Source organism: Monodon monoceros, unplaced genomic scaffold (assembly GCF_005190385.1).
Source record: "Monodon monoceros isolate NGI ecotype Baffin Bay Population unplaced genomic scaffold, NGI_Narwhal_1 Super_Scaffold_21, whole genome shotgun sequence".
In the NCBI taxonomy this organism is placed as follows: domain Eukaryota; kingdom Metazoa; phylum Chordata; class Mammalia; order Artiodactyla; family Monodontidae; genus Monodon; species Monodon monoceros.
In genome coordinates this window covers 90,694,613-90,707,215 of record NW_021703778.1, presented here as the reverse complement: position 1 = coordinate 90,707,215, position 12,603 = coordinate 90,694,613, and the positions used below count along the sequence as shown (strand labels likewise).

At 39.0% G+C, this 12,603-nt stretch overlaps 1 protein-coding gene across 3 annotated transcripts in view; it reads right to left on the bottom strand.

Annotated features, from left to right (window-relative positions):
* INO80 (INO80 complex ATPase subunit) overlaps positions 1–12,603 on the bottom strand; it is a 129,806-nt gene that overhangs the window by 82,761 nt on the left and 34,442 nt on the right. For all 3 annotated transcript variants that reach the window (XR_003795805.1, XM_029236942.1, XM_029236943.1), the window contains 2 exons: positions 4,331–4,384; positions 2,512–2,715 (listed from right to left, as the gene is read on the bottom strand). Coding sequence is in view for 2 of the 3 variants with exons in the window: in XM_029236942.1 (XP_029092775.1) it covers positions 2,512–2,715; positions 4,331–4,384 (258 nt within the window). In the remaining variant the exon portion in view is untranslated. The remainder of the gene's footprint in view (positions 1–2,511; positions 2,716–4,330; positions 4,385–12,603) is intronic.

Sequence of the window (12,603 nt, the reverse complement as noted above, 5' to 3'; positions counted from 1 at the left end):
CTAAGTCAGTGGTACTAAAAGCAAGGAATAATCTTCATTTATAGCCAAATAATAACCTATGTTTTGCTCTCCTTTACAAAATAAAATCTTTTTTCCACTAGGCTTCTGTCTAAAATGCTTATTTCTTTACTGTATTACTTTTCTTTAATGGCACTGAGATACCAACTAAATTCAAACAACATGCTTTACTTAATAACTTGGGTGATAAATACACGTGTACAGCTTTATTATTTTTAAAAACATAAATGTGTCCAAAACTCTTCTTTAACACCGAAAGGCAAAATAAGTGACGAAGAGCTATAAATTATTCTGAAAGTCAATGCAGGAGGTATATGAGAATAAGAAGCCCATGAAAAAAAGAAAATGCTCCCCAAAACAGCCTACTGTTCATCTGTGACAATGATAGCTATAAAACATGAATATAGACCAAATACAAAATCACAAGCACATATACCTTTTTTTAAAATATGAGAAAGCTAAATTCAAAGTGCCTTTGAAATAACCTAGTAAGAAAAATAATCATTGTCAGTAAAAATCATTCTTCAAGATAAACAATAAAATGAGTAAGCAAATGATTCAAAAGACTGAATTAAATGAAATACAGCATACACAATAAATACCAAATCAAAGAATCATTATTCTGCATGAACTATTTTATAATAAAATTCATATGAAGTATACTTGATTTATCCTTGATCCACGTCCACAAAAGAAAAACAACAATAAAATAAGGAACATGGCCAGGAAGGACATAAGTCCCAAAGTATGCTACGCAAAACTAGACTTTCTCCTTAAGGTTTTATAACACTTTAGCCAAATTCAGATTAGAAAAAAAATCTTGAGAGTTTGAGAGAAAACTGATTTATTTTCATAAAGGATACAGATGTTCATGTTCTAAAGCTAAAGTACTGTCAAGAAAACCTTTCTAGGAACTTCCCTGGTGGTCCAGTGGTTGAGACTCCGTGCTTCCACTGCAGGGGGCACGGGTTCATTCCCTGGTGGGGAAACTAAGATCCCGCAAGAGGCACAGTGCAGCCAAAAATTAAAAGAAAACCTTTCTAAATTAAACCATAAAAGGTAACATTTCCTTTAAGGAAGTCACCTACTATGTGCCTAAATGACGAAGGCAAATTAAGGGAACAAGGATACATCAAAAATGTCTTAATTCAAAAATTCAGAGAAAAAGACACATAAGTCAACATAATCACAGATGAAAGCCTCATCAGTTAGCTATCAACAAAACTGAGAGAATGTCTCACAAACCTAGATCATAAGCCAAGTCAGTTTCAAACCTTCAAGATCTGTGACTAACTCAAATGCCTCTAAACTCAGTGAGCAAATATTTCCATTAGCATCAAAAGTTTACTAACTCAATAATATGTTTATCTTCCAGGCAAAGAAACAAGTCACCCAGAGACTTAAGAGAACTGGGCAAAATCCATATTCCCGCTCAAAGGCATGAGACAGGAGGGAAGAGAACTCCAAAGAGTCTCCATGGCTCTGCTTTGACAGGAGTACTACCTATACCCGAAAGAAAACATTCAATCCTGATTCCCTTCCTTCTCCAGACCTCAACTGTCCTTCCACTCATCCCAATGGGCTTACCAATGGCAACATAATAACTCTGTCCTCTTAATCTCTCCTCTTGCTTCCCTGAATAATACTCTCAGCTGATATCAAGCTTAGCAAGAGAACTGACTGCAAGTTAAAACAGAAAAGTAGGCGGCAGCAGGTGGGGAGGGGGGAGGTGTCTCAGAAAACTGAGCTAGTTGTCCATTGTCCCTATCTGGCCCTAAATTTGGCAACCAGCCCTCACCTTCCAACAAATCGAAATTACAGCCAGCATCTGGAACCAAGCCCAGATAAGCTCTAAGCTGTTTTCTTTTTCTTTCATTCCTTTTCTTTTTTTGTGGGGGAAGGCTGGGGAAGGGTGTCCTCCAGAAATATTCAAAAGAATAAGGCTACAAAGAATAGAGGAAACGGGGACTTCCCTGGTGGCGCAGTGGTTACGAATCCGCCTGCCAAAGCAGGGGACACACACTCAAGTCCTGGTCTGGGAAGATCCCACATGCTGTGGAGCAACAAAGCCCGTGCGCCACAACTACTGAAGCTCGCACGCCTAGAGCCCGTGCTCTGCAACAAGAGAAGCCACTGCAATGAGAAGCCCACGCACCGCGACGAAGAGTGGCCCCCACTTGCCGCAACTAGAGAAAGCCCACGTTCAGCAACGAAGACCCAACACAGCCAAAAATAAATAAAATTTAAAAAAAAAAAAAAAAAAAGAAGAGAGAAAGTGAGGACAGAAGAGGGGTGAAGGCCAGGGAGAGGGCCTTACTAAAAGAATAAAAACAGAACTGATTTACTGGACTAAAATCACTATACTCAAAGTTATGTCTTAAAATATGTTTTCAACCATTTCATTGGTTAGATTAATAACTTATGAAATGCTAACCAATCTCTTAATATGGCTGCAGCAATTATGGTTTTCAAAATTTCATGCTATTGCCCTACCTCCCGCATTTCTTCATCCAACTTCCGTTGCTCCAAGGCTTCCTTCTCTGCACGTTTGCGGTGTTCCTTCTCCACCTTCTCATACTTCTTCCAGTACAGAAGCATTTCCTTGGTGAGGCGGCGAGCACGAGGTAAGGTCTCCTTACAGTTTTTCTGGGCCTGCAAGGCAGCTCGACGCACCTCCTTCATGCATTGGTGGGCGAGCTGCAAGTGACAACAATGTTATCACATTGGAGGAGGACCAACACCAGGGCCAGTTCTCCCCGGACTCTAAACCACACCATCCCTCAACCTGTTCAGGGCATATAGTCCTCCTATGGCCACATCTCTTTCTCCCTAATCTGATTAACATCTCTATACAGTCCTGTGAGCCAGTCCCAGACCACAAAGTAATATCAGGGATGAGACATCTACAGACACATTGCCTTATTAGATGAAAAAAAAGTATAATAACCTAAGATGTTCTGGGAAGTTTTGAAATATTATCATACACATTAATAATAAAAGCTTTTGGGAATTCCCTGGCGGTCTAGTGGTTAGGACTCTGCACACTCACTGCTAAGGGCCCGGGGGTTCAATCCTTGGTTGGGGAACTAAAATCCCACAAGCCGTGTGGCATGGCCAAAAAAATTTTTTTAATAATAATAATAGCTGTCAGTGTTTATTATATGCTAGGCACCATTCTAAGCTTAACATATATTAAACTAATTCATTCTCCACAAAAACCCAATGAAGTTGATATTTTATATATAGATGAGGAAATGATGATGAGTGACTAGCCCAGGGAAACACAACTAGTAAGGTTACCTCATCTAATTCTCACAATACCCAAAGAAAGTTGCATTAATTCCCTCTAAGGGAAAGTATTAATACCATCATTTCTTAGATGAAGAGACTGAGCACAGGATGACGGCATGATTTGCCCAAGGAATTAGTTGGCTATGGTCTTACCCCCAAAAATTTGAAAACCAGAAATGCGAGGAAGAGCAATTTTATTTTTAAAATAGATTGAAAAAGAAACGGAACTGAGTTATTTGTAGTGAGGTGGATGGACCTAGAGCCTGTCATACAGAGTGAAGTAAGTCAGAAAGAGAGAAACAAATACCGTATGCTTACACATATATATGGAATCTAAAAAAAAAGGTTCTAACGAACCTAGGGGCAGGACAGAGATAAAGACGCAGACGTCACCACCTAGAGGGGTGGGATAGCGAGGGTGTGAGGGAGGGAGATGCAAGAGGGAAGAGATATGGGGACATATGTATATGTATACCTGATTCACTTTGTTATAAAGCAGAAACTGACACACCATTGTAAAGCAATTATACTCTAATAAAGATTTTTTTTAAAAAAAAGAAAAAGACACAGACGTAGAGAATGGACTTGAGGACACGGGGTGGGGGAAGGGTAAGCCAGGACGAAGTGAGACAGTAGCACTGACATATATACACTACCAAACATAAAATAGATAGCTAGTGGGAAGCAGCCGCATCGCACAGGGAGATCAGTTCGGTGCTTTGTGACCACCTAGGGGGTGGGCTAAGGAGGGTGGGAGGAGACGCAAGAGGGAGGAGATATGGGGATATATGTATACATAGAGCTGATTCACTTTGTTATACTGCAGAAGCTGACACAACATTGTAAAGCAATTATACTCCAATAAAGATGTTAAAAGAAAATAGATTGAGAACATTTAGAAACTCTCGTAAGTACTATTAGATTAAGTATCAACAGGTCACAAGAGACAAGAGCAGCAACCATAGATCTAAATAATAAGAACACATTCCAGCAAAACATAAAATGGGAAATATAATCGTACCTTGCGGCTATTGGTGAGAAACAGGTTACGAGCTGAAGCTTTCTGCTTGTTGGCCTAAAATAGTTAAAAACAATACTTCATTTAGGATTCTTTTTTGAAATACGATTGTGTAGACTGGCACCGTACTTTACTGATCTCCTCAAAGATTAAAAAATAAAATGCCAAACCAAGCGTAGTCAAAATACATTACTTCTTTCAATTAAAATAAAATACATTACTTCTAAGAGTCACCCAAATGTACCAACTCAGAACCACACATAAAGCTCCTAAAGCCTCATTAAAAAAAATAAACTGGTGTTGTATCTGCCTTAAATTGAGTCTTCTGTATCCTTCTGGAAAGAATTTAAGCTATATTTAAGGCTTGAAGTGAACTAGGAAAATGTAACAACATACCCTAATCCTAGCACCACCCTGATTAGAACACTGCTTTCTAGGGCCAATATGCAAAGAAGCTGAGACAGCAGGGCACTCAGATACAAAAATCATTAGGAGAAAGGTAAACTAGCTTCTTAGTTTGTGATTCTAGCCCTACCTCCAGCCAACGCAAACCCACTGCCACTATTACTTAATTTTTACCACCACTTGACCTCATCTTCTTCAACAAAAATTCCAAGGCAGACCTAACACAATATGACTCAGCAGCCCACAACCAAGTCTCAAGCTGCTTATTATGTCTACCACTTCAGTTAAAAAAAAACTAGCTTCAATAAAGAAACCTGATTTTAACCATGATGGTCCATTTATTTGATGTGGGAAAGAAGAGGCAGAGCTGAGTGGCTCTCTGACTATTAAAGAGATCTCCCCCAGACTGTAAAGAAACAATGGGTGCGAAGTTATACAAAGGGCCTGAAAGCCATTTCTATAATAATCCCACCTCAGACTGTCTGATTAAGGGAATTTTTACGGCTTTTAACAAAAACTTTCTCTAATTCTAAAGCAACTATTGCCACTTTAAAGATAAAAATCTCAAATATTCCCACTGAATTCCTTATCATCAGAGGGCATCATCTGAAGCCTCTTCAAGTATGAAACAAATTTTTCTGTAACTTTTCCCATCATGAATGTTCATACAAAGTCAACAGGCACATGAAAGGTGCGCAACATCACTAATTATCACAGAAATTCAGTCAAAATAAAAATGAGATATCACCTCACACCTGTCAGAATGGCTACCATCAAGAGGACCACAAATAAATGTTGGAGAGGATATGGAGAAAGGTCCCTAGCACACTGCTGGTGGGAATGTAAATTGGTACAGCCACTATGGAAAACAGTATGGAGGGCCCTCAAAAAACTAAAAACAGAACTACCATATCGTCCAGCAATTCCACCCCTGGGAATCCAAAGAAAACGAAAACACTAAGTCAAAAAGATACACGCACCCCAATGTTCACAGTAGCACTATTTACAAGAGCCGAGATATGGAAGCAATCTAAGGGTCCAACAACAGATGAATGAATAAAGAAGATGTGATACACACACACACACACACACACACACACACACCCCGTAATATTACTCAGCCATAAAAAAGAATGAAATTCTGCCATTTGCAACAACATGGATGGACCTAGAGGGTATTATGCTTAGTGAAATAAGTCAGAGAAAGACAAATATTGTATGTTATCACTTACATGTAGAATCTAAGAAATAAAACAAATGAATATAACAAACCAGAAACTGTCTCATAGATATAGAGAACAAACGAGTGGTTACTAGCGGGAAGAGAGGGAACAAGATAGAGGTATGGGATTAACAGGTACAAACTACTATGTATAAAAAATAAAAATAAATAAATAAATAAGCAACAAGGATATATTGTATAGCACAAAGAACTTAGCCAATATTTTATAATAACTTTAAATGGAGTATAATGTATAAAAATTCTGAATCACTATGCTGTATACCTGAAACTAATATAAATCAACTATATCTCAATTAAAAAAAAAAGAATGCTCAAACATATACTCTCTCTCCAGAAATATTTATTAATTGCAATGGAGGGAGGGGAAGTAATTGCACAATGCAGAGGCACCATCATACTAAGGGATCAAAGCTAATATCACAATATAGGGACAGATGTGTCAAGTGCCTCTTGATGAGATATGTCAAGAACATATCACTCTCTAGTAATATTGCCAAAAATGCATAATTCAAATCTGATCCCAAGGAAACATCACACAAACCCAAATTCAAAAATATTCTACAAAATGATATACTCTTCAAAATAACAATGTCAGGAAAGATGAAGGCTAAGGAATTGTTTCAGAATAAAGGAGATTAATGAGACATGACAATTAAATGCAACATGTAGTCCTAGATTGATTCACGGGTGGGGAAAGTGCTAAAGGACATTATTGAAACAAGTGATGAAATATGAAAACCTATGGGTCAGATAATAATTTTTAATACTGCACTGTGGTTATGCACTAGATGATTTCCTCTTTCTTCGGAAACACACAATTATTAGGAGTAAATTTAGCACAAAATCTCAAACTAACCCTTAAAGCGAGTGAGGGAAAAAGTATGCATTTATATGGCAAAAGCAAATGAGGCAAACAGGTGCTAAATACGAGAAAAAGATACATGGCAGTTCCTTGCATTATTCTTGCCATATTTTTTCTTTTTTTTAATTTTTAGTTAATTTATTTATTTATCTATTTTTTGGCTGTGCTGGGTCCTTGTTGCTGTGTGCGGGCTTTCTCTAGTTGGAACTACCATTCTATTTTTAGTTTTCTGAGGGACCTCCATACCAAATTACATTCCCACCAACAGTGTGCCCCACTGCTTCCCCACATCCTCTCCAACATTTGTTATTTGTGGTCCTTTTGATTAACAGCCATTCTGACAGGTGTGAGGTGATATCTCATTTTTGTTTTGATTTGCATTTCTCTGATGATTAGCAATGTTGAGTATCTTTTCATGTACCTGTTAACCATCTACATGACTTCTTTGGAAAAGTGTCTATTCAAGTCTTCTGGCCATTTTCTGATTAGGTTGCTTTTTTGATACTGAGTTGTATGAGCTGTTTATATATTTCGGATATTAATCCTTTGCCAGTCATACCGTTTGCAAATATCTTCTCTCATTCTATACATTATCTTTTTGTTCTGTCAATGGTTTTCCTTGCTGGGCAAAACCTTTTACATTTAACTAGGTCCCATTTGTTTACTTTTGCTTTTATTTCTTCTTTTGCCTCAAGAAACAGATCCAAAGAAATACTGCTACAACTTATGTCAAAGGTTGTTCTGCCTATGTTTTATTCCAGGAGTTTCATGGTTTCAGATCTTATCAGATCTTCTCAGGTCTTTAATCCAGTTTGAGTTTATTTTTGTATACGGTGTGAGGAAACTGAACTAACTTTAGAGTTATGGAAAACATGCAAAAAATAGTAGAGTTCCCTTACTACTCCCCACCCACGCTTTCCCTAATTTTAGCAACTTATATAACCATAGTGCAATTATTAAGAAAGGAAATTAACTGCCCTCTAGAGCCCATGAGCCACAACTACTGAAGGCTGTGAGCCACATCTACTGAAGCCCACACGCCATAACTACTGAAGCCCATGTGCCTAGAGCCCATGCTCTGCCACAAGAGAATCTACCGCAATGAGAAGCCCACGCACTTCAACAGAGTAGCCCCCACTCACCACAACTAAAGAAAGCCCATGCAGCAACGAAGAGCCAATGCAGCCAAAAAGAAATAAATTAATTAAAGTTCCCTTTAAAAAATAATAAATAAAAAGTGATGCTTCTTGACACTTACGAATCAAAAAAAAAAAAAAAAGCAAGGAAATTAACACCAGTAAAGTATTAACCAAATTATATATAGATCTTATTTGAATGTCAACAACTTTTCCACTAATATCCTTTCACTGTTCCAGGATCCTACACAATGTGTTCATTTAGTTGTTCTTCTCCTTAATCTCTTCCTGTATGTAACATTTCCTCAATCCTTCTCTTTCATGTCCTTGACACTTTTGAAAAGCACCAATCAGTTATTCTGTAAAGTGTCCCAAAATGTGTGGTTTTCCGCTGTTTCCGCATGATGGGAATGACATCATTTACTATGGCAAGAATACCAGAGAAATGATGTTTTGATGATGTGCTCCTCTCAGTGCATCACATCAAGGAGTTCATGATATCAAAATTTATATTACTAGTGATGTTTACTTTGATCATTTGGTTAAGGTCCACTCTGCCAGTTTTGAAGCTATGCAACTTCTGTTTCTCCTCTACCTTTTGCCCTCTAATTTTAGCATTCATAAATGGATGTAGTCTGCAACAATTATTACTGTGGTATTTGCATAAAGATCATTTTATTTCCTTCTACACTTTCTAATTGGAATTCCTACTGAAAGGAAGAGTTGTTCCTTCTACACTTTGTCTATTCAAGTATTTACTGATAACAGTATGGACTGACAAATATTTCTTTTATTCTATGGGTCAAAATCCAGTATTATTCTTATTTATTTTGTTGCTCAAATTATTCTAACTTTGGCCATGAGGCGCTCCTTCAGGTTGGCTCCTGTGTTCTTTTGACAAGCCCCACCTCCCCCCGATCTTTCTTCAGAACTTCTTTACTTTCTGGCACCACTTAAAAATGTTTTTCATTTTGTCTTTGGCTGCCCTGCACGGCTTGCGGGATCTTAGTTCCCTGACCAGGGGTTGAACCTGGGCCCCGGCAGTGAAAGCACGAAGTCCTAACCACTGGACTGCCAGAAAATTCCCCAAGGTTCATTTTGTATTTTCCCTGCTGAGTTCTGGAATAAGGTACTTCTTCAAGGAGCCTTGGTTCCTCTTATTAGAGAATAAAAGTTGTTTAGAAATCAAGACCCAGGGACTTCCCTGGTGGTGCAGTGGTTAAAAATCCGCCTGCCAATGCAGGTGACATGGGTTCGATCCCTGGTCTGGGAAGATCCCACATGCCACAGAGCAACTAAACCCGTGTGCCACAACTACTGAAGCCCGCGCACCTAGAGCCTGAGCTCCATTACAAGAGAAGCCACTGCAATGAGAAGCCCGCGCACCGCGACAAAGAGTAGCCCCCGCTCTCCGCAACTAGAGAAAGCCCACTCGCAGCAATGAAGATGCAACACAACCAAAAACAAATAAATAAGTAAGTAAGAAATCACGACCTGGTTGCCAGGTATCTTCATTGTTACTGGGGTGTCACTGCTTCTAGGCCCTCTCAGCAAACAGAACCAGAAAAAATATACATATGCATGCTAATCCATGCACACACACCCAAGTATATTTCAGTTATCTATCTGTATGTGTGTGTATATATATGAAACCATGAATTTATACTGATACCTCTGATCCCAGTCCAACTTCATGGGCTTCATTTTAGCTTTCCCCTTCTCCTTACTTATAACTTCTTTCTCCAGCAGTGAGAAACTGGCTCATCTACAATATATTTACTTATTTGTTCAATCCTAGTATACACATAAAGTAGTTTCAAAATTGCTAACCTATTCATTCCCCTATGAGAAACACTTTTACTATGTCAGTCATGGCATTTACGCATAGTTCCATCAGTCTTTAGCCTTACATATCCAATCAAAATAATGTTCTCCTCAGTTACTTAGATGAGTTCTTTCTTCCCCACTCCCTGCAACTTGATCATGTTACTCATTTCTAGTACAGTTAAGTTCATTTGTTCCTACTTTTATTCCATTTTGACCACACATCCCCCCAACCTCCCTCTCCACCCACATCCTGGTTGGTTTAATACTGGAGGTATATCAGAAATCTGTGAAACATTACTAGGGTTCTAAAAGTCAGCCTCATACAAAATATACTCAAAGACTCCTTCCTCCTCATCCTTGCTACCCTGTTCCCATTCCTTCCCTCCTTTCCACCCTTTTCCCACTTGCCCTCTATAAGGAATCAATCACTTTAATTTCTGGTTCATGCTTCTTGAATTTCTTTTGAACGAATGAGCAGATATTTGTGTACTTTCTTGTATTCCCTTTATTCTTACATGAAGGGTATGCTTACTTTTTTGTGTTTTGCCTCTTTCACTTAACTGTATGTCCTCGAAATTACTTCATATCAGTTCAGGGAGGTCTTCTTCATTCTTTATTTTTAACAGCAGTATAATAATCCACTGGATAGATCTACCATCGATTTAATTCAAGCCCCATGTATGAACATTTAGATTGTTTCTGTTATTTTGCAATTACACATAATGCTACAATGAATAACTTTGTTTACATGTATTCATGTATGGTTGCTTTAGCTTTAAGGTAGATTCCTAGAACTGGTAGTGCTGATTTTAAAGGTAAGTGCATCTGTAGATTGCTAGGTGTTGCCAACTTTCCCCGCAACACAGTCCTAATTTGTATTCCTATCAGTAATTTATGAGAGCACCTGCTTCCCCACAGGCTCCTTAACAGAATGTGTTGTCATATTTTTAAATTTTTGCCAGTGTGATAGGTGACAAATAGTGTCTAAGTGTTATTTTAATTTGTATTACCCCAATTATGAGAGACTTTGAACCTTTTTAATATGTTTTAGAGCCATTTTTATATCTTTCTTTGCTAACTGTCTATTCTTGACATTTTCCCATTTGTCTACTGAATCTGTGGTCATTTGTCCCTCCATTTTTTTTTTTTAATATTTATTTATTTTGGCTGCACTGGGTCTTAGTTGAGGCACGCAGGATCTTCGTTGTGGCATGTTTAGTTGCGGCATGTGGGCTTCTTAGTTGCGGCATGTGAATTCTTAATTGTGGCATATCTAGTTCCCCGACCAGGGATTGAACCCAAGTCCCCTGCATTGGGAGCACAGAGTCTTACCCACTGGACCACCAGGGAAGTCCCTGTCCCTCAATTTTTAATAGTTCTTTCCATATTATTAGAGGTAACAGCCCTTTGACTGTAGTATTCAATGTAAATAATGCAGACTTCCCTGGTGGCGCAGTGGTTAAGAATATGCCTGCCAATGCCAGGGACATGGGTTCAAGCCCTGGTACGGGAAGATCCCACATGCAGCAGAGCAACTAAGCCTGTGTGTCACAACTACTGAAGCCCGCACACCTAGAGCCTGTGCTCTGCAAAACGAGAAGCCCACACACCGCCGCAAAGAGTAGACCCCGCTCGCTGCAACTAGAGAAAGCCCGCATGCAGCAGCAAAGACCCAACACAGCCAAAAATAAATTTTAAAAATTAAAAAAATTAATATCTCCCAGTTTGTCAGTTGTCTTTTTTTTTTGCGGTACGCGGGCCTCTCACTGTTGTGGCCTCTCCCGTTGCGGAGCACAGGCTCCGGGCGTGCAGGCTCAGCAGCCATGGCTCACGGGCCCAGCCGCTCCGCGGCACGTGGGATCTTCCCAGACCGGGGCACAAACCCGTGTCCCCTGCATCGGCAGGCAGACTCTCAACCACTGCGCCACCAGGGAAGCCCCTGTCAGTTGTCTTTTGTCATGCAAAAATTTATTTTTATGTGGCCAAATTTAAGAGTATTTTTTTTATTACCTCTGGATGTTGAATCATAGTTAGAAACTCTTTTCCTACACAAACGTTAGATAGAAATGCAGTCGTTTTATTCTAATATTTGTATGATTTCTTTTTTTTACACTGAGATGCCAAATCCATTTGGAGTATATGTGTGAGATACAGACCTAATTTTATCTTTTACAAAATGGCTATCTAGTTGTCCCAACACCATTTATTAAAGGTACTACTGGTCTATCTGCCCATTCATGTATCAGTACCATACTGTTCTAATTGTAGAGATTTTATAGTATGTTTTAATGTTTGGGAAGGCTTTTTTTACTGTTTCCCTAGCAATTCTCGCATACTGACTTTTTCCACATTGAGTTTAGAATCATCTTCTCTAAATTCATAAAATATCCTGTTCATATGTCTATTAAGATTGCACTCAATTTATAATGAAGCAATTAACTGGGTAAAATACAAACCACTGGTGAATCTAAGTAAACAGTATAAGGGGACTTGGTGGTCCAGTGGTTAAGAACTGGTCTTGCAAAGCAGGGACGCTGGTACGATCCCTGGTGATTGGGGAACTAAGATACCACATGCCTCGGGGCAACTAAGCCCACACACCACGACTAGAGAGCCCGCATGCAGCAACTACAGAGCCCACGCACTCTGGAGCCTGCATGCCACAACTAGAGAGGAGCCTGCGCACCACAACAAAGATTCCGCATGCTGCAACTAAGACCCGACACAGCCATAAATAAATAAACAAATAAATAAATAAATAGGGTATACGGACATTATTCCTGCAACTTTTAAGTTTGAAATT